The sequence below is a fragment of the Chiloscyllium punctatum genome, chromosome 42, assembly GCF_047496795.1.
Source record: "Chiloscyllium punctatum isolate Juve2018m chromosome 42, sChiPun1.3, whole genome shotgun sequence".
NCBI classification, from domain to species: Eukaryota; Metazoa; Chordata; class Chondrichthyes; order Orectolobiformes; family Hemiscylliidae; genus Chiloscyllium; species Chiloscyllium punctatum.
The window spans coordinates 14648994-14672830 of NC_092780.1; the positions used below are offsets into that span (position 1 = coordinate 14648994).

The 23837-nt window shown below is 45.3% G+C and overlaps 1 protein-coding gene across 4 annotated transcripts in view; it reads left to right on the plus strand.

Moving 5' to 3' along the window:
• Window positions 1-23354, plus strand: part of cnp (2',3'-cyclic nucleotide 3' phosphodiesterase) — a 34792-nt gene extending 11438 nt beyond the window's left edge. For 3 of the 4 annotated variants that reach the window (XM_072561470.1, XM_072561469.1, XM_072561472.1), the window contains exons 2-4: window positions 11642-12272; window positions 15420-15553; window positions 22315-23354. In XM_072561470.1, the coding sequence (XP_072417571.1) occupies window positions 11642-12272; window positions 15420-15553; window positions 22315-22749 (1200 nt within the window). In that variant the 3' untranslated portion in view covers window positions 22750-23354. Of the gene's footprint in view, window positions 1-3988; window positions 4149-11641; window positions 12273-15419; window positions 15554-22314 lie in introns of those variants that run through there. The other variant, XM_072561471.1, reaches the window with a different exon arrangement.
• Window positions 23355-23837: the final 483 nt, after the last annotated feature.

Sequence of the window (23837 nt, forward strand, 5' to 3'; positions counted from 1 at the left end):
AATGCCCTTAAAATTGGCTAGTCTACTAATGTTGCAGGCAGGACATTCCACGCCCTTACTCCTCTCTCTGAGTAAAGAAACTACCTCTGACATCTGTCCTTTATCTATCACCCCTCAATTTAAAGCTATGTTCCCTTGTGCTAGCCATCTCTCAGGTCCAAGGCTGTTATTTGTCCCTCAATCAACATTATAAAAGCAGATTATCTGACCGCTATTACGTTGCTGATATGGTAGCTTGCTGTAAATTCATTGGTGCTATGTTTCTTATATTACTCCCCTCCAACATTGTGGCTGAGCTGGTGGAATTCTTCCCTCTGAGTCACAGGTCCTGCTTCCAAGTTCCAAAAAGGGGGAATGCAGTTACCATGAGTCACCCACTCTCCCATAATGGGGAGAGAGAGAGAGAGAGAGACAACTGGTGGTGAGTTTAACCTAAAGGTCACCACGCCTCAATTGACGGGGGTGATTGAGAAGGACAGACCTTTCATGGTAACCTCGTAGGAGTCAAACTCACCTTGTTGATACAACTCTACATCACAAGGCCAGGCGACTGAGCTAACCAATCCCCTACTGAGGGAGTTCTACCCAACAGACACTGACGATAAACTACGTTCCTGGTCCTCTGTTTGGGTCGATGAGCAAGATCTCAGGGCTCTGTTTGAAGGTGGAGCAGCAGTGTTCTTCCTGGAGGCCCGACAATGCTTATCCCTCAGTGAATGGTACCATAACAGATTTACTTGAACTGAACTCTCCTGATCTTCTGCAGGTCAAGGGACAGTGAGAGTCCCTAGTCCATGGTAGGTATCCCACTCCTCAAGGTTCCCCCATAAAGGAATTTGACGGATCTACTTTGGCTGGCCCTGGCCTCTTTTCGCTTTTGATGATGCCCATTTAATTGGCACCGTGTTGGATGTACATCAAGGGAGTGCACTTGTCTCCTGCCTGTCTCAGATTGTCCCCCTATCACAGTGTCCTCTGAGAGCTCTGTGTCGCCCTCCTTCATTGGTGACATTGTCCCTCTAAGTGGTACCCAGGATCTCATGTTGGCAATGCTGATGGAAGACATTGAACTAAAATGGCCAGGACAGATCATGGGGTCCTTATCACGTTAATGTTGTGGGAGCTGATTGTGGCAGCCCGCTTGCGCACATTTCCTACACCAGAACAGTGACTATATTTTGAAAGGTTCTGTAAGGCTGCCCTGAAGAAGCTTGAGGTTGTGAAAGCACCAAGGAACTTCTTTTTCAAACTTGCGTTAAATTTCAGGCGTTGACTGTAACTTGAATTGAGAGACCCGTGTAAGTTTTAGTCGTTATTCTGTGTATTGAATGTATGGAAGTGAGAAATCTGTTTCGAACTGTTAAGAGGAAGGCTGCAAGCTTGGAAGGTTTTATCTGATAATGATACTGGGTTTAGAAAGTGGTGCCAAATGGAAAACCCCTACGAGATCTTGACCATCTGTGGGCTGGTCTTAATTTAACAGCAAAGTGTTTTTAGAGCAGATTCTTTCTTTATTGGAGTGAAGTAAATCAGGAACCAATGACCTTGTGAGAACTTACAGGTTATAATTACCAGAAGGGTCAGGCCAGAGAATAAAGACACTTGTACCTCCCTGTCGAAATATGTTCTGAAAAAAAACAAGGGTGGCACTGTGGCTCAGTGATTAGCACTACTGCCTCACAGTGCCATGGATCCAGATTCGATTCCAGCCTTGGGCGGTTGTCTATGTGGAGTTTGCACATTTCCCTGAGTTTGTGCGGGTTTACTCCGGGTGCTCTGATTTCCTCCACAATCCAAAGATGTGCAGGTTAGGTGAGTTGCCCATGGTGTTCTGGGATGTGGAGTTGAGGTGCATTAGTCAGGGGTAAATGTAAAGTAATAGGTCAGGGAAATGGTTCTGGGTGGGAAGCTCTTCGGAGGGTCAGTGTGGACTTGTTGGGCTGAAGTGCCTGTTTCCACACGGTAGGGATTCTATATCTGCCAGGCGTTCAGAGGTGAGTGTCTATTATAAATAGTTCATAGTCAGTAAAACACATTCCTAGTCTTTTGGTTGCTGTATCAGGAAACCCTCTGGTATTTAATGTCCTCATGGCCTCCAACCCTATCCCAAAGCACATCCTTTGTGCTTTCTTCCCCCTCCCCCACTTCCACCGGCTTAAAAACTCTTCCATCCTGATTTCACTTCAGTTCCTGATGAAAGCTCCACCGACCTGAAACTTTCAGTCTCTTTCTCTCTCCTCAGATCTGCCTCAGCCATTTACTGTTCTCATTTCAGATTTCCAGTCTGCAGTACTTTTGTGTTATATTTACAAGGATGTTGCCAAATGGTTTGTTTTGCATTTTTGTTCTTTTAAGAACAAAGAAACAGCAGATAATCCCAGTGACATTTGTGTTCTGCATAACCTTTGACCTGTAATTGCTTCAAGCCAGAATCTGGGGACTTAGAAACTAGGCGCAGGAATAGGCCATTCAGCCTGTTCTCCAATCAGTGGGTCATCATGGATGATCCTCTATCCAATGCCATATTCCCACTTTCTCCCCACACCCCTTTAAAATCTCAACAATCATCTCTCTCCTTTAAAAAAAATATATTCAGTAACTTGGCCCCTGCAGCCTTCTGTGGTAGAGAATTCCACAGGTTCCCATCCTCGAGTGAAGGCATTTTCCTCATCTCAGTCCGAAATGGTCTACCCTGTATCCTGAGACCGTGTCCCTGGTTCTGGACTTCCCCAACTGGGGAGCCATCCTTCCTGCGTTCCAGTCTGTCTTAGCCCTGTTAGAATTCTATATGTTTCAATCAGATCCTCTCTCTCGTTCTTCTCAACTCTAGTGAACAGAGTTGCAACAGTCAAAGTGATTCCTCTTCAAAAAAACAGCCCAGCCATTCCCTCTCTCAAGGTTTGGGTTGCTGTATAAAAACCAAATGAAAACGGAAAGAGCTGGAGAAATTCAGCCACTGTGGAGAAAACATGAGAGTGAAAGTTTCAGGTCAGAAGTATCTCTTCCTCAGAATTTTTGCTTTTGTTTGCGGACTGAATTAAATTGAATTGAATTGAATTTATTGTCACGTGTACCGAGGCACAGTGAAAAGCTTTGTCTAGCGAGTAATACAGGCAGATCACAGAGTTAAGTAGCATAGATAAATAAATAATAGGTAAATAGCAGCGAAAGCAATAACACAGGTACAGGCGAATCTTAAGAGTTTGTGAGTCCATTCAGTATTCTAACAACAGTAGGGTCGAAACTGTTTAGAAACCGGCTGGTGCATGTGTTCAGGCTTCTGTACCTTCTCCCCGATGGTAGAGATTGTAGAAAAACATTGCCAGGGTGAGATGGATCTTTGAGAGTGCTGGCGGCCTTTCTTTGACAGTGGGCCTGGTAGGTGGATTCTTTAGATGGGAGGTTGGCCTTTGTGATTGTCTGGGCCGAGTTCACCACTCTCATGGTTTCCACCATCCAGTGCCCAAAATCTGCTCCTTTTCATTGGCTGGAGACATGTCATTATGAACAGCTCCACCCAATTACAAATCTCTCCTCAAACTTGTAGAGTTCTAGCACTGAGCAAGTTTATGAATTGCTGAAGAAGAGTCCTATTGGACATTAACTCTGTCTCTTTGTCGACAGACGCTGCCAGATCTGCTGAGTTTCTCCATCACCCTCTGTGTTTGTTTCAGATTTCCAGCACCTGCATTTTTTTGCTTTGCTTTCTCCTGTTTACGATCCTGCCTGTTAAATCAGTGGCTGTTTTCTTATGAACGTTGTTCTGTAACCGGACATCCCTCGCTGTATTTGCATATGCCGGAGCTCTACCTCCTCAGAAAGGTGCAGATGTTAAAGCTGGCAGTATGTTTAACCTTGAACCGTTAACCACACACAGGAAGTCTCTGTGTTCAGCCTTCACACAAACAGCTTGTGACACCTGCTTCTGTATTGCTATTCACACTCAGTTATTCCAGAGCAGTTGGCGATTTGTGTACATGTTAGAAAACTCCCTCCACCTCTCTTGCCTCTCCAGCTCACTTTCCTCCTTTGACACCTTCCCTAAAACCTTCCTCTTTGGCTGAGCGTTCGCTAGTCTGACCTCATACGTTCTCATGCTCTGTTTTATTGTACTCCACTGAAGCATCCTGAGACACTGAAGGCTCTGAGTAAGTTTCTATTTTACTTTCTTCTATTCACTCGTGGGACATGGGCACCTCTGGCTGGATCAGGGTTTATTCCTGTCCGCAGTTGCCTCTTCAGAAGGTGGTGGTGAGCTGCCTTCTCAAACTATTACAATCCATGTGCTTTAAGTAGATCCTCAATGCCCTTAGGGAGGAAATTCCAGGAATTTGACCCAGTGACAGTGAAGGAATGGTGATATATTTCCACATCAGGATGGTGTGTGGCTTGGAGGGGAACTTGATGTTGGTGGTGTTCCCATGGATCTGTTGCTCTAGTCCTTTTAGGTAGAAGCGGTCATGGATTTGGAAGATGCTGTTTATGGATCTTTGGTTACACACTGCTGCTAATGAGCCTCAGTGGTGGAGGGAGTGAATGTTTGCGGATGTGGTGACAATCGATTGGTCTGCTTTGTCCTGGATGGTATCAAGCGTTTTGAGTGTTGCTGGAACTGCACCCATCCAGTCAAATGGGGAGTATTCCATCACACCCCTGACTTGTGTGCCTTTTAGGTAGTGGACAGGCTTGGGGGAGTCAGGAGGTGAGTTACTCCCCGCGGTATCTCTAGCCTGTGACCTGCTCTTGTAGCCACGGTATTTATATCGCTAGTCTAGTTCAGTTTCATGTCAGAGGTAACCCCCCAGGTTTTTGATAGTGGGGGATTCAGTGATAGTAATGTCGCTGATGGTTAAACTGTCTCTTGTTGGAGTTGGTCATAGCCTGGCAATTAAGTGGCACAAATGTGAGTTGTCACTTCAGCGCCTGGATATTGTCCAGATTTTGTTGCATTTGAACGTGGCCTGCTTCAATGTCTGAGGAATCATGAATAATGCTCAACTTTGTGCAAACATCAGTGAACTCCCCACTTTTGACCTCATGAGGGAGGGAGGGAGATTGATGAAGCAGCTGAAGATAGTTGGGCCTAGGACACTATCCTGAGCGACTCCTGAAAGGATGTCCTGGAGCTGAGATGATTGACCTCTGACAACCACAATCATCTTCTTACGTGTCAGGTATAATTCCAATCAACAGAGAGTTTCCCAACCCCCCCCTCCACCGATTCCCACTGACTCCAGTTTTTGTTAGGGCTCCGTGATGTCACACGTGGTCAAATGTGGCCTTGACATGAAGGCCAGTCCCTGTTACCTCCCCTCTGGAATTCAGCTGTTTTGTCCAAGTTTGAACCAAGGCTGGAAAGAGGTCAGGAGCTGGCCGAACCCAAACTGGGCGTCACTGAGCAGGTGCTGCTTGGTAGCACTATTGATAACACCTTCCATCACTTTACTGAAGGTCAAAAGTAGATGGGGCAGTAATTGGCAAGGTTGGATTTGTCTTGCTGTTCATACACACGACACACCTGGGCAATTTTCCACATTGTTGGGTAGATGCCAGTGTTGTAACTGTACTGGAACAGCTTGGCTAGTGGAGTGATAGGTTCTGGAGCACAAGCCTTCAATAGCATTGCTGGAATGTTGTCAGGGCCCATAGTCATTGCAATATCCAACTGTTTCTTGATATCACATAGAGCGAATCAAATGGGATGAAGGCTGCTTCTGTAATGCTGGGGACCACTGGAGGAGGCTGAGATGGATTAGTTGGCACTTCTGGCTGAAGATTATTGCAAAACATTCAGCCTTACCTTTTGCACTGAGGTGCTGGGCTCTTCTGACATTGAGGCTGGGGATATTTGTAGACCTTCCCCCTCCAGTGAGTTGTTTAATTATCCATTATCATTTACAACTGGATGTGGCAGGATTGCAGAGCTTAGATCTGATCCGTTGGAATCCGAATTGCTTTGCTCTGCCTATCACTTGCTGCTTATGCTGTTTGGTATCTATGTAGTCCTCTTTAGTAGCTCCGCCAGGTTGACACCTCATCTTCAGGTGTGCCTGGTGCTGCTCCTGGCATACCCTCCTGCCCTCTCCATTGAACCAGGGTTGATCCCCTGGCTTGATGGTAATGGTTGAGTGGGGGATATGCCGGGCCATGAGGTTACAGATTGTGCTGGAGAACAATTCTCCTGCTATTGATGGCCCACAGTGCCCTCAGGGATGCCCAGTCTTGAGTTGCGAGATCTGTTCGAATTCTGCCCCACTTGCCACAGTGATCGTGCCACACAACACGATAGAGGATATTCTCAAGGTGAAGACAGGATTTTGTCTCCACAAGGACTGTGCGGTGGTCACTCTTATCAATACTGTCATGGACAGATGCATCTGCAGTTGGCAGATTGGTAAGGATGAGGTCAAGAATGTTTTTTCCTCTTGTTGATTCCCTCACCACTTGCTGCAGACCCAGTCTTGCAGTGATGTCCTTTAGGAATCAACCATCTTGATCAATAGTCCTGCTGCTGAGCCACCCTTGGTGGTGGGCATTGAAATCCCCCACCCAGAGGACATTTTGTGCCCATGCCAGCCGCAGTGCTTCCTCCAAGTGTTGTTGAACTTGGCGGAGTGCCCATACATCTGCCAAGAGAGGATGGTAAGTGGTAACCAGCAGGAGATTTCCTTGCTCGTGTTTAATCTGATGTCAAAACACTTTGTGGGGTCCATAGTCAATGTTGGGTCCTCCTAGAGCAACTCCCTGCCGACTGTATCCCACCGTGCCACCACTTCTGCTGGGTTTGTCCTGCCAGTGGGATGGGATATATTCAGGGATAGCAATGCTGGTATCTGGGACGTTGTTTGTATGGTGAGTGTGACTCTACCAGGGTGTTGCTTGACTAGTCTGTGACAGACAGCTCTCGTAACTTTGGTACACGCCCACAGACATAAGGAGGACTTTGCAGAGTCAACAGGACTGGTTTTGCCTTTTTGTTCTGGTGCCTAGTTCAATGCCAGGTGGTCTGTCCATATTCCTTCCTGCTTTGAGACTTTCTAGTGATTGATACAACTGAGTGACTTGGCATTTGCAAATTGTCCACATTGCTGTGGGTCTGGAGTCACGTAGAGACCAGACCAGGTAGTTGTCTTCTCGAATCGATATTAGTGAACCAGATGGACTTTTTCTGACAATTGACGATGGTCAGCATGAGACTCTTAATTCCAGAATATTTTTTATTGCGTTCAAATTCCACCATCTGCCATGGCAATATTTGGAACAGGGTCCCCAGAACATTACCTGGATGTCTCAATTAATAGTCTAATGAGAATACCACGAGGCCATTGGCTCCCCATCATTGTTGTTTCTTGGAGTACATCATGTTCCAATGTATGTTTTCTGATGTTTAGGGAAGATGTTGAGATGTAATATTAAACCAGGGCTCTATCTGCTTCTCGGGATGTCAAACATCCCGCTGCACGACTTCATGGAAGAGTGAGGGAGTTACCCCTTTATCTGCATTACAAAAGCAATCATGTTACTCTCTGTTGGAACTCTACTGTGTACAAGTGGGCTGCAGTGTTTGCTACATCCCGACACTGGCTGTACGTTATTGGCTGAAAAGCATTTTGTGGCATCCAGTGGTCATGTAAGGTGCTGTATAAATTCAAATCTTTCTTATATTGAGGGTAATGGCATTGAATAAAGGCATAGAAAGTCATAACTAAATTTGCTGATGACACAAAGTTAGATTAGACTAGATTAGATTCCCTACAGTGTGGAACAGGCCCTTTGTGTGGTATTGTAGACATTGTTGCCGATAGGACAAAATTACAAAGGGATATTGGTAGACTAAGTGAATGGGCAAAACTGTGGCAAATGGGTTTCAATATAAGTGTGAAGTTATCCATTTTAATCTGAAAAGGCACAGGTCAGAGGCTTTTCTAGATGGTGTCAAGTTAAATACAGTGGCTGTCCAAAGAGACGTGGAGTTCAGATCTTTAAAATTTCATGAACATGTGCAGAAAATAATCAAGAAGGCTAATCCTTGTGATTAGATTAGATTCTCTACAGTGTGGAAGCAGGCCCTTTGGGGGCCAACAAGTCCACACTGCTCCTCCGAAGAGAAACCCATTCCCCTACCCTATATTTATCCCTGACTATGCACCTAACACTGTGTGCAATTTAGCATGGCCAATTCACCTGCACATCTTAGGACTGTGGGAGGAAACCGGAGCAAACCCACAGAGAATGTACAAACTCCACACAGACAGGCGGGAATCGAACCCAGGGCAGCAGTGCTAACCATTGAGCCACCGTGCCGCCCATCTAGAGGGGCTGGAGTAGAAGGTTGTAGAAGTTGTGCTGCAACCATACAAAGGGAGCCGTGGTTTAATAAGGAATTGGAATCCCTTGTGAAAGGGAAGAGGGCGGCCTATGTAAAGATGAGGCGTGAAGGTTCAATTGGGGCGATTGAGAGTTATAAGGTAGCCAGGAAGGATCTAAAGAGAGAGCTAAGAGCAGCGAGAAGGGGACATGAAAAGTCCTTAGTTGGTAGGATTAGGGAAAACCCAAAGGCCTTCCATAGGTACGTCAGGAATAAAAGGATGACTAGGGTAGGTATCGGTCCAGTCAAGGATAGTAGTGGGAAGTTGTGTGTGGAGGCGGAGGAGATTGGTGAGACACTAAATCAATACTTTTCATCAGTATTCACTCAGGAACAGGACATTGTTGCTGATGTGAATATTGAGTCACAAGTGATTAGAATGGATGGCCTTGGGGTACGTAGGGAAGAGGTCTGGGGAATACTGGAAAGGATGAAAATAGATAAGTCCCCTGGGCCTGATGGCATTTATCCTAGGATCCTCTGGGAAGCTAGGGAGGAGATAGCGGAGCCATTGGCCTTGATTTTTATGTCGTCGTTGTCTACGGGAATAGTGCCAGAATACTGGAGGATAGGAAATGTGGTCCCCTTGTTCAAGAAGGGGAGCAGGGATAGCCCGAGTAACTATAGGCCAGTGAGTCTCACTTCTGTTGTGGGCAAAGTCTTAGAGTGAATTGTAAGGGATAGGATTTATTAACATCTGGATAGGAATAATGTGATCAAGGATAGTCAGCATGGTTTTGTGAAGGGCAGGTCGTGCCTCACAAGCCTTATTGAATTCTTTGAGAAGGTGACCAAGGAAGTGGACGAGGGTAAAGTAGTAGATGTGGTGTATATGGATTTTAGCAAGGCGTTCGATAAGGTACCCCATGGTAGGCTACTGCAAAAACTACGGAGGTATGGCATTGAGGGTGCATTAGAGGTTTGGATTAGGAATTGGCTGGCTGGAAGGAGACAGAGGGTAGTAGTTGATGGTATAGGTTCATCTTGGAGTGCAATTACTAGCGGTGTTCCACAAGGATCTGTTTTGGGACCATTGCTGTTTGTCATTTTTATAAATGACCTGGAGGAGGGGCTTGAAGGTTGGGTGAGCAGGTTTGCGGATGATACGAAAGTCAGTGGAGTTGTGGACAGCGAAGAAGGATGTGGCAGGTTACAGCGCGATATAGATAAGTTGCAGAGCTGGGCAGAAAGGTGGCAAATGGAATTCAATGTAGCTAAGTGTGAAGTCATTCACTTTGGTGGGAGTAACAAGAAGATGGGTTACTGGGCTAATGGTAGACTACTTGGTAGTGTGGATGAGCAGAGGGATCTTGGTGTCCATGTACACAGATCTTTGAAAGTTGCCACCCAGGTAAATAGTGCTGTGAAGAAGGCATATGGTGTACTGGGCTTTATTGGTAGAGGAATTGAGTTCCAGAGTCCTGAGGTCATGTTGCAGTTGTATAAGACTCTGGTGCGGCCTCATCTGGAGTATTGTGTGCAGTTTTGGTCGCCATACTATAGGAAGGATGTGGAGGCATTGGAACGAGTGCAGAGGAGGTTTACCAGGATGTTGCCTGGTATGGTAGGAAGATCCTATGAGAAAAGGCTGAGGCACTTGGGACTTTTCTCATTGGAGAAAAGAAGGTTTAGGGGAGATTTGATAGAGGTGTACAAGATGATTGGGGGTTTAGATAGGGTTGACAGTGAGAACCTTTTTCCGCATATGGAGCCAGCTGTTACTAGGGGACACAGCTTTAGATTAAAGGGTGGTAGGTATAGGACAGATGTTAGGGGTAGATTTTTTACTCAGTGGGTTGTGAGTTCATGGAATGCCCTGCCAGTATCAGTGGTGGACTCTCCCTCTTTATGGTCATTTAAACGGGCATTGGATAGGCATATAGAGGATAGTGGGCTAGTGTAGGCCGAAGGGCCTGTACTGCGCTGTATTTTTCTATGTTCTAAAGCCCTGAGTAGGCCCCACTCAGGGTACTGTGAGTGGATCAGGCCACCACACCTTAGGAAGGACGTATTGGCGTTGGGAGAGTACAGCATAGGTTTACAAGAAAGATATCTCGATTTCAGGGATTGAGTTCTTAGAAGAGATTATACAAATAAGGCCTGTTTTCTCAAGAATTTAGAATGTTAAGGAGTGATCTGATCTGAAGATATGAAAAGAAAAAGACAGGGTAGATAAAGAAAACTATTTCCAATATTTGAGGATTCTAGAACCAGGAGCCTAGTCAGAGAATTAGGGCCAGACTGTTCAGGAGAGATGTGTGGAAGCACTAATATACACAAAGTTTGGGAGAGATTTGGAACTCTCTTCCACAAATGACAGATGACGCTGGATAAATTGTTAATTTTCAATCTGAGATAGATGCATTTTTGCGATACAGAAAGGGATATGGGTTAAGGACAGGTATATGGAGTGAGACCACAAATCAGCTGTGGTCTCATTGAATGGTGGAACAGGCTTGAGAGGGGCTGAATGGCCTACTCCTGCTTCCAGTTAGATTAAAAATTCAACATCTGGCACATTTACATGAGAGGTCACTGCTGTAATTCTGAAACAAACTCTGACAATGCTGGAGAAACTTAACAGGTCTGGCAACATCTGTGTAGGGAGAGAAACAGAGTTAAGTCCAGTATGACTCATCTACAGAACAGTTCTTGAGAACAGTCTTCTTGGATTTGAAATGTTAATTCTTATCTTTCTGACGTGGAGGTGCCGGTGTTGGATTGGGTTGGACAAGGTCAGGAGTCACACGATGCCAGGTTATAGTCCAACAGGTTTATTTGAAATCACACAGTACCCAGGGGCTGCACTCCGAAAGCTTGTGTGATTTCAGTAAACTTGTTGGACTATAGTGGAGAGTGTGGTGCTGGAAAAACACAGCAGGTCAGGCAGCATCCGAGGAGCAGGAGAATTGACGTTTCGGGCATAAGCACCTCATCAGGAAATCCTGATTGAAGGGCTTTTGTCCGAAACATTGACTCTGCAGATGCTGCCTGACCTGCTGTGCTTTTCCAGCACCACACTCTTGACTTTGATCTCCAGCATCTGCAGTCCTCACTTTCTCACTGTTGCACTGTAACCTGGTGTCATGAGACTTCTGACTTTATATTTCTGCAATGTGGCGGATGAACTTCTCTGGCTGTCTCTGTGTTTGTTTCAGAATTCCCAGCATCCACGGTATTGAGTTTGCATCGCTTGAAGTTCTGTTGCCTTCCTGGAAGTTCTTTTTTGCCATTCTGACTTGGTTTTTGTTTTTTTTACAATTCGTTTTGCAGATTAGAAACCTGACAACAATGGGCTCAAAATCGTCAAAGGTCAAAAATAACTTCCCGTTCCTTCGTGACGATGACACGGTCAAGACAGTTAAAGAAGCCCACACCGTCTTCATTCTGCGTGGTCTGCCTGGCAGTGGCAAGTCGACCCTCGGCAAAGTAATCACCGATTTTTACCGTGGGTCCTCGGCCTGCACTTGCCCTGAGCCTTTGAAGTTTCCTCCCAGGGTGGACGAGGACGAGACTGACCCTGAGCGGTACGCCCGGGTGGATGAGGAACTCGAAAGGGGCTTTAAGGAGAATAAAAACGTCATAGTAGTCGATGACAACCACCTCTCTGCCAAACGGCTGGACCGCCTCACCAGCCTGGCCAGAGACAACGACTACATTGCCCTCATCGTCAGCCCGAAGACACAGTGGAGGAACGACTGCGAGAAGCTTGCGAAACAAAACCAGTGGAAACTAACCGCAGAACAGTTGAGCAGCATGAAGCAAAGCTTTCGGGCCTACATCATACCGTATTTCTTTGGCTGGTTCTTGCTGAGGAGGAGTGCCCGGGAGATGCGCGAGAACGCGGAAGATTTTCTGAATCAACTGAGCAACTCGGAGGTGTTTTTGAAAGAGTTTGTCAGCTGTATGTGATCCTGTCTGTTTTGATCCTCTCTGATTTTACAAGAGTTTGTCATCTGTATGTGATCCTGTCTATTTTTGCAAGGATCAGTGCCATACAAATCTGCACCAATTTGGCAATTCCAGTTTTCCTGCTGAAGACGGCAGGTTAGGCCTGAGAGGTTCTGGCACTTGGTAAAAGCACCTGTGCTTCGTGAGGCAGTGAGCTATTTGACTGTGGAAACCATTGCAGCAAGTATATAGTTCAGTCACCATCTGACCATCCACACATCAGAGTACAGGATTCCACTCCTGCGAGACAGAGTTGGAGTTCAAAGAAAATAAAAGTCAAAATTATAAGATGGAGCCCCTTAAATCTAATCAGGAATTTGGGAGGTGCATCGTTACCTGGTGAGAGGCTAGAGTGTGGGGGAGTCGAGGAGTGTGGGGGAGTCGAGGAAAGTGAAGGAGTGGGAGTGTGGGGGAGTCAAGTGTGGGTTCAAGTCTCACCTGCTCTAGTGGTTTGTCAAGTCATAGTCAGAGAGATAGCATGTATTCCATGAGATCTAACCTTGCTAACCAGTCTCCCATTGGGAACCTTGTCGAACGCCCTACTGAAGTCCATATAGATCACGTCCACTGCTCTGCCCTCATCAATCTACTTTGTTACTTCTTCAAAAAACTCAATCAAGTTTGTGAGACATGATTTCCCACACACAAAGCCATTTTAACTATCCCTGATCAGTCGTTGCCCTTCCAAATACATGTACATCATGTCCCTCAAGATTCTCTCCAACAACTTGCCCACCGCCGATGTCAGGCTCACCGGTCTATAGTTCCTTGGCTTTTCCTTACCACCTTTCTTAAATAGTGGCACCACTTTAGCCAACCTCCAGTCTTCAAGCACCTCACCTTTCAGGAGAGTTAGTAAGTTTGCAGATGACACCAAAATTGGAGGTGTAGTGGACAGCGAGGAAGGTTACCTCAGATTACAATGGGATCTTGATCAGATGGGCCAAATATCTCAGCAAGGGGCCCAGCAATCACTTCCCTAGTTTCCTACAGAGTTCTAGAGTACATCTCATCAGGTCCTGGGGATTTATCCACGTTTGTGTTTTAGGATATCCAGCACTACCTCCTCTGTCATAAAGACATTTTTCAAGATGTCACCATCTATTTCCCCACATTCTATATCTTCCATGTCCTTCTCCACAGTAAACACTGATGCAAAATACTCGTTTATTATCGCCCTCATCTCCTTTGGTTCCTTACGTAGGCTGCCTTGACATATGTGCCTTTCAGAAAACAAAGTGTGACGTTCTGAGTTTCTTGTTAACATTTCCTTAATACACTTGTTACTCTCTTAGACAGCCCCTCTTGGTCGTCGGTGACTTGGTTCCAAATTAAAACAGGAGTTCTCAGGTGACCGAAGAGTCCACCGCACGACCTACAGTCTCTGCCCCAGGAGGGGCTGGTGGTGGTCGAGGGAATGGGAGGGTGGGAATAGGAGTGGGAGGGCTCTCCATATCAAAGATTGCTGTCGGTGAGGAGTTTCGAGATGGACAGGTCCTTCTTCAGCTGCTTTCCCTTCACCTTGGGCAGAGTTGGGTGAGACTTTCCCAGGTCTCCATGGGAACAATGTATTTTTCTAAGGAGGGTTTGAGGTTACTTTTCCTGTGTCCTACTGGGGCTCACTTGCAGTGTTGAAGGATTGTAATTTTTTTATTCACTTGCTGGCTGCGCCCAGCATTTATTGCTTGTCCCTTGTTGCCCCTTGAGAATGTGGGGGTAGGCTGCCTTCTTGAACCGCAGCAGTCTATTTGCTGTGGGTAATGTCTTCCATTGTGCCAGGTATGACTCCAACCAGGAGAGCATTTCCCCTCTGACTCTGATTGAGTCCAGTTTTGCTAGGGCTACTTGAAACCACACATGATCAGATATGGTCATGATGTCAAGGACTGTCACTCTCACTTCCCTTCTGGAGTCTGTGTTTGAACCAAGGCTGTAATGAGGTGAGGAGCTGAGTGGCCCTGGCAGGACCCAGACTAACTGTCAGTGAGCGGGTAATTGCTGAGCAACTGCTACTTGTTGGCACTGTTGATGACATATGCCGTATTTAGACAATGAAAATCAAGCAAGTTAAACAAGCAGTGCAAATCTAGCATTTCTTGCACATGTTTGAGTAGAGTGTGCAGTTATATTCTCCATTGGTTCCCTCAGTCCCAATGTCTCAACTGCAAAGAGCAATTTGAACTGAAACTCGATCCTATTCTTACCCACAGTGAGCACATACACACAAGTTGTATCCTTCCCAACAGGGCACTGTGTTCAGGAGCAAGCATCACAACCCCACTGTTCACCACTCTCAACCAGGACCAGAGAGTTCCATTCCAGAAGTTAGGGTCATACAGCATGGAAACAGTCACTTTGGTCCAACTTGTCTGTGCTGACCCAAGATCCCTAATTAGTCCCATTTGGTCAGCGTTTGGCCCATATCTCTCTAAACCCTTCCTATTCATATTTCCATCCAGATGCTTTTTAGATCACAAAGTCTTATGCTAACTCCCCTGCTGAGGGAGCGCTGCACGGTCAATGGTGCCATCACTTGGATGAGACATTACTTGAGGGACCAGTTGATCTGTTAGAATGGATGTAAAAGATCCCAGGGCACTATTTCAAAGTAGGGGAGGATCCCTCTGGCTGATAACGATCAATGTCACAAGGCTAGAAGGTTGGGTCACATTGCCGTCTGCGAGGTCTTGATGGGAAGAATCTGTCAGTATTTCCTACATTTCAACAGGGTCAAAAGTACTGAACTGGGTGTAATGTGGGTTGAACCAGCCAGGGAGTGTGAGAGGTGCTACATAAATGCAAGGTTTTCTTTTGAGTGACCACTGCACCTCCACTGTAGAATAGACCAGCAGAGCTTCTCAATCTGCGCAATACCTACAAAGTATGTAGTTTGGATAATGTCCTGATCTTATCAGAACCACACCCCTTTTAAGATATGTTCCCTCCGAGAGGACCAGTGGAAAATATAACCTCTGCCTGTCCTCAAAACTGCCAGACTTGCGCTGTCCGTTTAACTTGTGTCCTTCTGTTTGTCAAACTATGGAAAGTGACATCAGATTAAAACTGAGTTGTGCAGTAAATGTAACTTTGTTCACGCCAGATGTGGAATGTCAATCAAAAGAGAAATTCGATCTCCAGGAATACTTCCAGAAGAGGCCGAGAGTACTGCACTGTACAACAAAATTCTGTAATTACGGAAAAGATCCTGGCTGTGAAGCCTACGCTGAGAGTGAGGTTAGTAGTCGGCTGGCAGATGGTCTTTCATCCCTCACAGTTGGGAAAATACTCAACCAGAAGTTCAAGTGAAACTTGTCAATTTTCAACATTGGCAGGATGGCACGGTAACTCAGTGGTTAGCATTGCTGCCTCACAGCGCCAGGGACCAAGGTTCAATTCCAGTCTCGGGCAACTGTCACTGTCTGTGTGGAGTTTCTCCCCATTCTGTGTGGGTTCCCTCTGTGTGCTCCGCTTTCCTCCCACAGTCCAAAGATGTGCAGATTAGTTAAATTGGCCATGCTAAATTGCCCATAGTGTTCAGGGATGTGTAGGTTAGGTGCGTTAGTCATGGGTAAATGTAGAGTATAGGGTAGGGGATTGGGTCTGGGATACTCTTCAGAGAGTCGGTGTGGACTTGTTGGGCTTAATGGCCTGTTTTCATACTGTAGGAAATCTACTTCAGTTTCAGATTTAACTGCAGGATGAAGCCTCTCTCTGTCAGGGAGACCAATTAGTATCTCCATTACCAGACTGATACCTGGGATGGCATAACTGATGTATGGAGAGAGACTGGATTGGTTCAGACAAGATTCACTGGAGTTTAGAAAAATGAGGGAGGATCTGACAGGATATTATAAAATTCGAACAGGACCAGACAGATTAAATGCAGGAAAGATGTTCTTGATGAACAGGGAGTCCAGAACCAGTGATCACAGTCGAAAGATACATTTAGAACTGGGATGGGAGACATTTCTTCAGCCAGAGAGTCGGGGAGCCTGTGGAATTCTCTACCACAGAAAACAGTTGAGGCCAAAACATTAAGAAGGGGTTAAACCTCGTTCTTAGGATTAACCGGATCAAAGGAAATGGGGAGAAAGCAGGAGCAGGTACTGAGTGAGATGATCAATCGTAATCATATTGAATAGTGGAGCTGGCTCAAGAGATGAATAGCCTGCACCTCCTATTTTCTATGTTTCTATTCCAAACCTGGCCGGGGAATTCCGTACAAACGTGTTAGTCGTTGGCATCAATAATTTCAAGACCGATATATTTTTTCAGGCTTTTCTTTATACTTCCCAGGCTTACATTCCCAAGTCGGATTATCAACGACACTGCTGCCAATTTGAATTAAACAAAAGGCAGCATATTGTCCATTGGACTCAGGTTTCTTAACAAACACCCACAGGGCTCTGGGGAAGGAGCAGGAGGCGTGGGATTAATGAAATAGCTTTACCACAGAGAGCGGGCACATCCACTATGGGCCGAATGGCCTCTTTCATTTTACAATTTGCAAATTCCTGCAACAGCTGGCCTTTAGAGAAATGAAATAAGCATTGTTCGATGACTGGAAAATCACAGTAGGTCAGGCAGCATTCGACGAGCAGAAGAATCAACGTTTCAGGCATGAGCCCTTCATCAGGAACATTCCGGATGAAGGGCTCATGCCTGAAACATCGATTCTCCTGCTCCTTGGATGCTGCCTGACCTGCTGTGTTTTTCTAGCACCACTCTCTCAACTCTGATCTCCAGCATCTGCAGTCCCCACTTTCTCCTCCATTGTTCAGTGACTGATTGGTTGATGGTCCACTTAACTGGCTGAACTAACCAGCAAATACGCATTGGGCGATTATAACTGAGATGGATGGCCAGTCAGTCTTTCCTGTTTTTGTGGTGTATTGTTTGAGGGATGAATGCTAGCCGAGTCAACAGGAAAAATCCCTGCTCCACAAACAATGCAGGGGGTAAATGTTTGAAATGCTAAATGGCAATTAGTTCAGCACTGCCACCAGTTGGTGAACATTGGGACTGCAAGTACTTGCTTAGACATGAGAATACATCTGCTTTTCTCCTGCATCACATCTGTTGCATTTTTGAGGAAGTGAAAACAATACAGTGAGGGAGGAAAGGAACAGATGGTTAAGTTCATGAAGATTTGTGTGGAGTGTAAACATCCAGGTTGGGTGGCATGGAGGCACAGTGGTTAGTACTGCTACCTCACAGCGCCAGACACCCAGGTTCAATTCCCGCCTCGGGCAACTGTCTGTGTGAAGTTTGCACATTCTCCCTGTATCTGCGTGGGTTTCCTCCGGGTGCTCCGGTTTCCTCCCATTGTCCAAATATATGCAAGTTAGGTGAATTGGCCATGCTAAATTGCCCGTAGTGTTAGGTGAAGGGGTAAATGTAGGGGAATGGGTCTGGGTAGGTTGCTCTTCGGAGGGCAGTGTGGCCTTGTTGGGCCGAAGGGCCTGTTTCCACACTGTGAGTGATCTAATATCTGAAACTTAGAGCCATAGAGATGTACGGCACGGAAACACCCTCCAATCCAACTTGTTCATGCTGACCAGATATCCTAACCTAATCTTGTCCCATTTCTCTCTAAACCTTTCCTGTTCATATACCTATTCAGATGCATTTTAAATATTGTAATTGTACCAGCCTTCACCACATCCTCTGGCAGCTCATTCCATACACACACCACCCTCTGCGTGAAAAGGTTGCCCCTTAGATCCTTTTTAATTTTTTCCCCTCTCACCCTAAACCTCTGCCCTCTAGTTCTGGAATCCCCCACCCCAAGGAAAAGACTTTTGTCTATTTATCCTATCCATGCCCCTCATAATTTTGTAAACCTCTATAAGGTCACCCCTCAGCCACCAACACTCCAGGGAAAACAGTCCCAGCCTACTCATCCTAACTCTCTACCTCAAATCCTCCAACCCTGGCAATGTCCTTGTAAATCTTTTCTGAACCCTTTTTAGTTTCAAAATATCTGTCCGATAGGAAGGAGACCAGAATTGCACGCAATATTCCAAAAGTGGGCTAATCAATGTCCTGTACAGCCACAACATGACCTCCCAACTCCTGTACTCAATACTCTGATCAATAAAGGAAAGCATACCAAACGCCTTCTTCACTATCCTATCTACCTGCAACTCCAATTTCAAAGAACCATGAACTTGCATGCCAAGGGCTCGATTTAACAAGACTCCTCAGGACCTTACCATTAAGTGTATATCCTGTCCTGTTTTGCCTTTCCAAAATGCAGCACTTCACATTTATCTAAATTAAACTCCATCTGCCACTCCTTGGCCCATTGGCCCATCTGATCAAGATCCTGTTGTCCTCTGGTAACCTTCACTATCCACCACATCTCCAATTTTGGTGTTACCTGCAAACCTAATAGCTCTACCTTCTATGTTCACATCCAAATCATTTATATAAATGACAAAATGCAATGGACCCAGCACTGATCCTTGTGGTGCACCAATAGTCACAGGCCTCCAGTCTTCAAGGCACCTCCACCACTACTCTCTGTTTTCTATCTTCAAGTCAGTTCTATATCCAAATGGCTAGTTCTCCCTATATTCCATGTGATCTAACCTTGCTAATTAGTCTACCATGAGGAACCTTGTCGTACGCCTTACTGAAGTCCATATCAATCACATCTACCACTCTGCCCTCATCAGTTCTCTTTGTTACTTCTTCCAAGAAACTCATTCAAGTTTGTGAGACATGATTTTCCATGCACAAAGCCATTTTGACTATCCCTAATCAGTCCTTGCCTTTCCAAGTACATGTAAATCCTGTCCCTCAGAATTCCCTCCAACAACTTGCCCACCACCGAGGTCAGGCTCACTGGTCTATAGTTCCCTGGCTTGTCCTTACCACCCTTCTTAAACAGTGACACCAAATTAGCCAACCTCCAGTCTTCCGGCACCTCACCTGTGACTATCGATGATTCAAATATCTCAGCAAGAAGCCCAGGAATCACTTCCCTAGCTTCCCACAGAATTCTAGGGCACACCTGATCAGGTCCTGGGGAGTTATCCACTTTCAGATATCCAGCACCACCACCTCTGTAATAAGGACATTTTTCATGATGTCACCATCTATTTCCCCACTTTCAATACCTTCCATGTCCTTCCCCACAGTAAACACTGATGCAAAATACTCGGATAGTATCTCTCCCATCTCTTGCGACTCCACACATTGGCTGCTTTGCTGATCTTTGAGGGGCCCTATTCTCTCCCTAGTTACCCCTTTGTCCTTAATGTGTTTATAAAAAAAAACTTTTGATTCTCCTTAACTATATTTGCCAAAGCTATCTCATTCTCCTTTTTGCCCGCTTGATTTCCTTCATAAGTATAGTCCTACTGCCTTTATACTCATCTATGGATTCACTTGATATTTCCTGTCTGTAGCTGACATATGCTTCCTTCTTTTTCTGAACCAAAACCTCAATTTCCCTGTCATCCAGCATTCCCTACACCTACCAGCCTTTCCTTTCACCCTAAAAGCAATATACTGTTTCTCAACTCTTGTTATCTCATTTTTGAAGGCTTTGCATTTTTCAGCCATCCCTTTACCTGTGAACATCTGCTCCCAGTCAACCTTTGAAAGTTCTTGCCTAATACCATCAAAATTGACCTTCCTCCAATTTAGAACTTCAACTTTTAGTTCCAGTCTATCCTTTTCCATCAATATTTTTAAATGGGCAGCACGGTGGCACAGTGGTTAGCACTGCTGCCTCACAGCGCCAGAGACCCGGGTTCAATTCCCGCCTCAGGCGACTGACTGTGTGGAGTTTGCACGTCCTCCCCGTGTCTGCGTGGGTTTCCTCCGGGTGCTCCGGTTTCCTCCCACAGTCCAAAGATGTGCAGATCAGGTGAATTGGCCATGCTAAATTGCCCGTAGTGTTAGGTAAGGGGTATATGTAGGGGTATGGGTAGGTTGCGCTTCGGCGGGGCGGTGTGGACTTGTTGGGCCGAAGGGCCTGTTTCCACACTAAGTAATCTAATCTAAAAAAAACTAATAGAATTATGGTCAGTGGCCCCAAAGTGCTCCTCCTCAGTCACCTGCTCTGCCTTATTTCCCAAGAGTAGATCAAGTTTTGCACCTTCTCTAGTAGGCACATCCATATACTGAATCAGAAAATTATCTTGTACACACTTAACAAAACTTCCTCTCCATCTAAACCCTTAACACCATGGCAGTCCCAGTCTGTGTTTGGAAAGTTAAAATGCCCTACCATAACCACCCTATTATTCTTACAGAGAACTGAGATCTCCTTACAAATTTGTTTCTCAATTTTCCGCTGACTATTAGGGGGCCTATAATACAATCCCAATAAGGTGATCATCCCTTTCTTATTTCTCAGTACCACCCAAATAACTTCTCTGGATGTATTCCCAGGAATATCCTCCTATTTGTATCCTGGAACATTAAGCCATGTCTCTGTAATTGCTATGATGTCCCAGTCCCATGTTCCTAACTATGCCCTGAGTTCATCTGCCTTCCCTGTTATCTTTGTAATCACTGTATCTATTTATAGTGCTACAGTACAAGATCTGGCCACTGAATTGATGTGACTGGGGACCAGTAAGTTTTATTCTTACCATTGGCAAAATAAGACAATAAAGCTTAAAAGTTCCACAATTTTGAACAAACAACATTACAATCTCCCACTGTGAATAGTTCCGTTCTGGAGTCCATTGGATTTGTACACAAGTTAGAACATGATGTAGAATAATATAAATAAAATAGCTGTTCATAAGTACAAGAAATATTTGTATGCCAAATGTTTAAAATTGCACCCCCGTACAAGATCACATTTATAATTACAAGTGTTTATAAATTTGGGACCCTGTAAACTTTACTGAACAATGTTTATATAAGTAATACAAGACCATGGCAGTGATGCATTTGTTGTTCTTGGAAGTAGCACCTGGTGATCCTTTGCATCCACCCAAGCAAGCAGCAGGTGTCTTAATTTCTCACATGTGAGGGACAGCACTTGCAACAGTGCAGAACCCCCTCTGTGCAGCTGATCTGGCAGCTCAGTGGTTAGCACTGCTGCCTCACAGATTCCACCCTTGAGTTTGCACATCCTCCCCGTGTCCCCTCCCCATGGGTTTCCTCCAGGCATTCCTGTTTCCTGCCACAGTCCAAAGATATGTAGTTTGAGTGGACTGGCCATTATAAATTGCCTGTAGTGTCCAGGGATGTGTGGGCTAGGTGGGTTAACTTTGAGAAATACAGAGTTATAGGAGTTGGGTGGGATTCTCTTTGGTGGGTCAGTGTGGACTTGATGGGTCTACTGAGGAAAGATACAAGAGAATTATTTTTGCTAGTCTGTCATTTTTAAAATTACAATTGTCCCTTGTCATTTACAGATTTCCAGACTGTAGGGATTCTTTTCTATATAATCAGATATAGAATATATAGGAGTATCAGCCTTCACACTTGTGCTTTAGTCTTGCATGTGGAGGTACTGGGGTGGACAAAGTTAAAAATCACACAACATACAAGCTTTCAGAGCACTCCGAAAGCTAGTATTTCTAAATAAACCTGTTGGATTATAAACTGGTGTTGCGTGATGTTTCACTTCAGTCTTGGAGTGGGACTTGAAACTGAGAAGCAAGAGTGCTACCAACAGAGCCAACAACTGAAGCTTAGAACAAAAGCCAAACTCTGCAGTTGCTTGAGATCTGAAATAAACACTCAAAGTGCTAGAGGAACCTAGCAATTTTGGCATTATCTGTGGACAGGAAAACAGAGTTCATTTTTCACACCCAGTGGGTTCTGAGCAAGTCATGTGGACTTGGAATGGTAACTCTGCTCCTCTCTGCACAGATGCTGCCAGGTTTCTCCAGCCCTTTCTGTTTTCAGTACAAGTAAATCCTACTGTTTCATCTAACAGGAGAGCCATTTATTCTCCACAAATTTGATGGTCTTGCTAATTCTAACTAATGCAACACTCTTTCTGTGTTTCCCTAACGTAGGCTGTTGAAGATAGTTATTCAAAGGCCTTCACCCTGAATGTGGTGGCCCTGTTTGTCACCCCCCGAACGGTGGGGGCCCGTGTCCTCCTGAACAAACACCAGGAAGTGCTGTGGCCGAAGGGACAAGAGAGAGATGAAGGCGAGGACAGTACGGAGAAGGCTGACCTGCCCTTTGGTAGCAGGGCCCACATCACCTTGGCGTGCGCTCCCGGAGTGAAGGCAGTTCAGACCGGTTTAGACCTGCTCCAAATCTTAAAGCTCATTGAGGAGGGTAAACAGCCCACATTCCAGGTGGATTTGCAGAAAGGCCAGCTCTGCTGCTACGGTGAGGGGCAGTGCATTCTCAACCTGACCAAGCCAATTGAAGTGAAAACCATCTTTTCTGGTTTTTACCCCCAAAAACCAGAGCCCTTCGCTGAATCAGCGGGGTGCTAGAGAACCAGGCGGCCAGATATGAAGCTTCAATTTGAATGAAGAGTGAAAGTTAAAATAGATGGTACTTTAGATATGATCATATCCAAACACATGGAGGTGGTACAGTTTAATCAAAGTAAATCAACCTGACAGTTTCCTAAATTCCTCTAAAATGTTTATGATTATTCATGCAGGATTTTGCTTTGTTTTAATACGTCTGGCTGTAATAATAACCATTTGCCTAATGTTGAATGCCAACTCTTGTGTGTTATTTGATGAAGTCAGTCAGATTTGGTTACTGCAGCGTGTGGGTGCCACTGACATGATTTGTACTAGGTTTGATGTTGTGCTCACACAGAGTTAGTGGCTAAGCTGTGGCGGTACTGCTGCCTATTGTTGGGGACGGGGAAGGGGAGTGCACCTAAACAACTGAGGGTCCCCTTCGTAAGAATGAACCCTCAAGATTTGCTCCAGATCAATTGGGAAGCGATCAGTCCAAAATTGAAAAGGCTGGCTTCCCTTATATAGGCAGCCTGTTGTTGTAACGGAGTGATTTGTGCCACCACATTGCTTTTTCTTAAAAGTCAAAACAGCACAAACATTTCAATAAAGGAAATGGAACTGTATGTTTCTTTGGGAATGCTTTAATTATATTCTACGATTGCTATTTAATAATTGTACAGGTGTTGTCAAGATGGTTTTAGCATAATGGTAACATCCCTGACTCAGAATCAGGGAGACCTGCATTCGATCCCATCTGTTCTAGAGGTAAGTCATAACATATCCGAACAAGTTGATTAGAAACACATATGCTAGACTCAACTGCTCTGAATAATGTGTTTATAAGTCAGCATGGAATGGAACCATGGCTGTGGAAATTTTCATTCTGCCCCATTATTTACTTACCTGATATTTAATCCAAAATGTTCCCCTGGGTTTACTGCTCAATTCAGTTATAACCATTGTCTTGAGTGCTCTGCCTGATCCACCTGCATCAACGACCTCCAACAATAGGTCCCAGTTTCACCCCACTCAGGACCGATATCAAACCTTACGCTGTGGGTACCAAAGTGATTCTCTAACCAACTGAGCGGATGAAGCCCCAACGA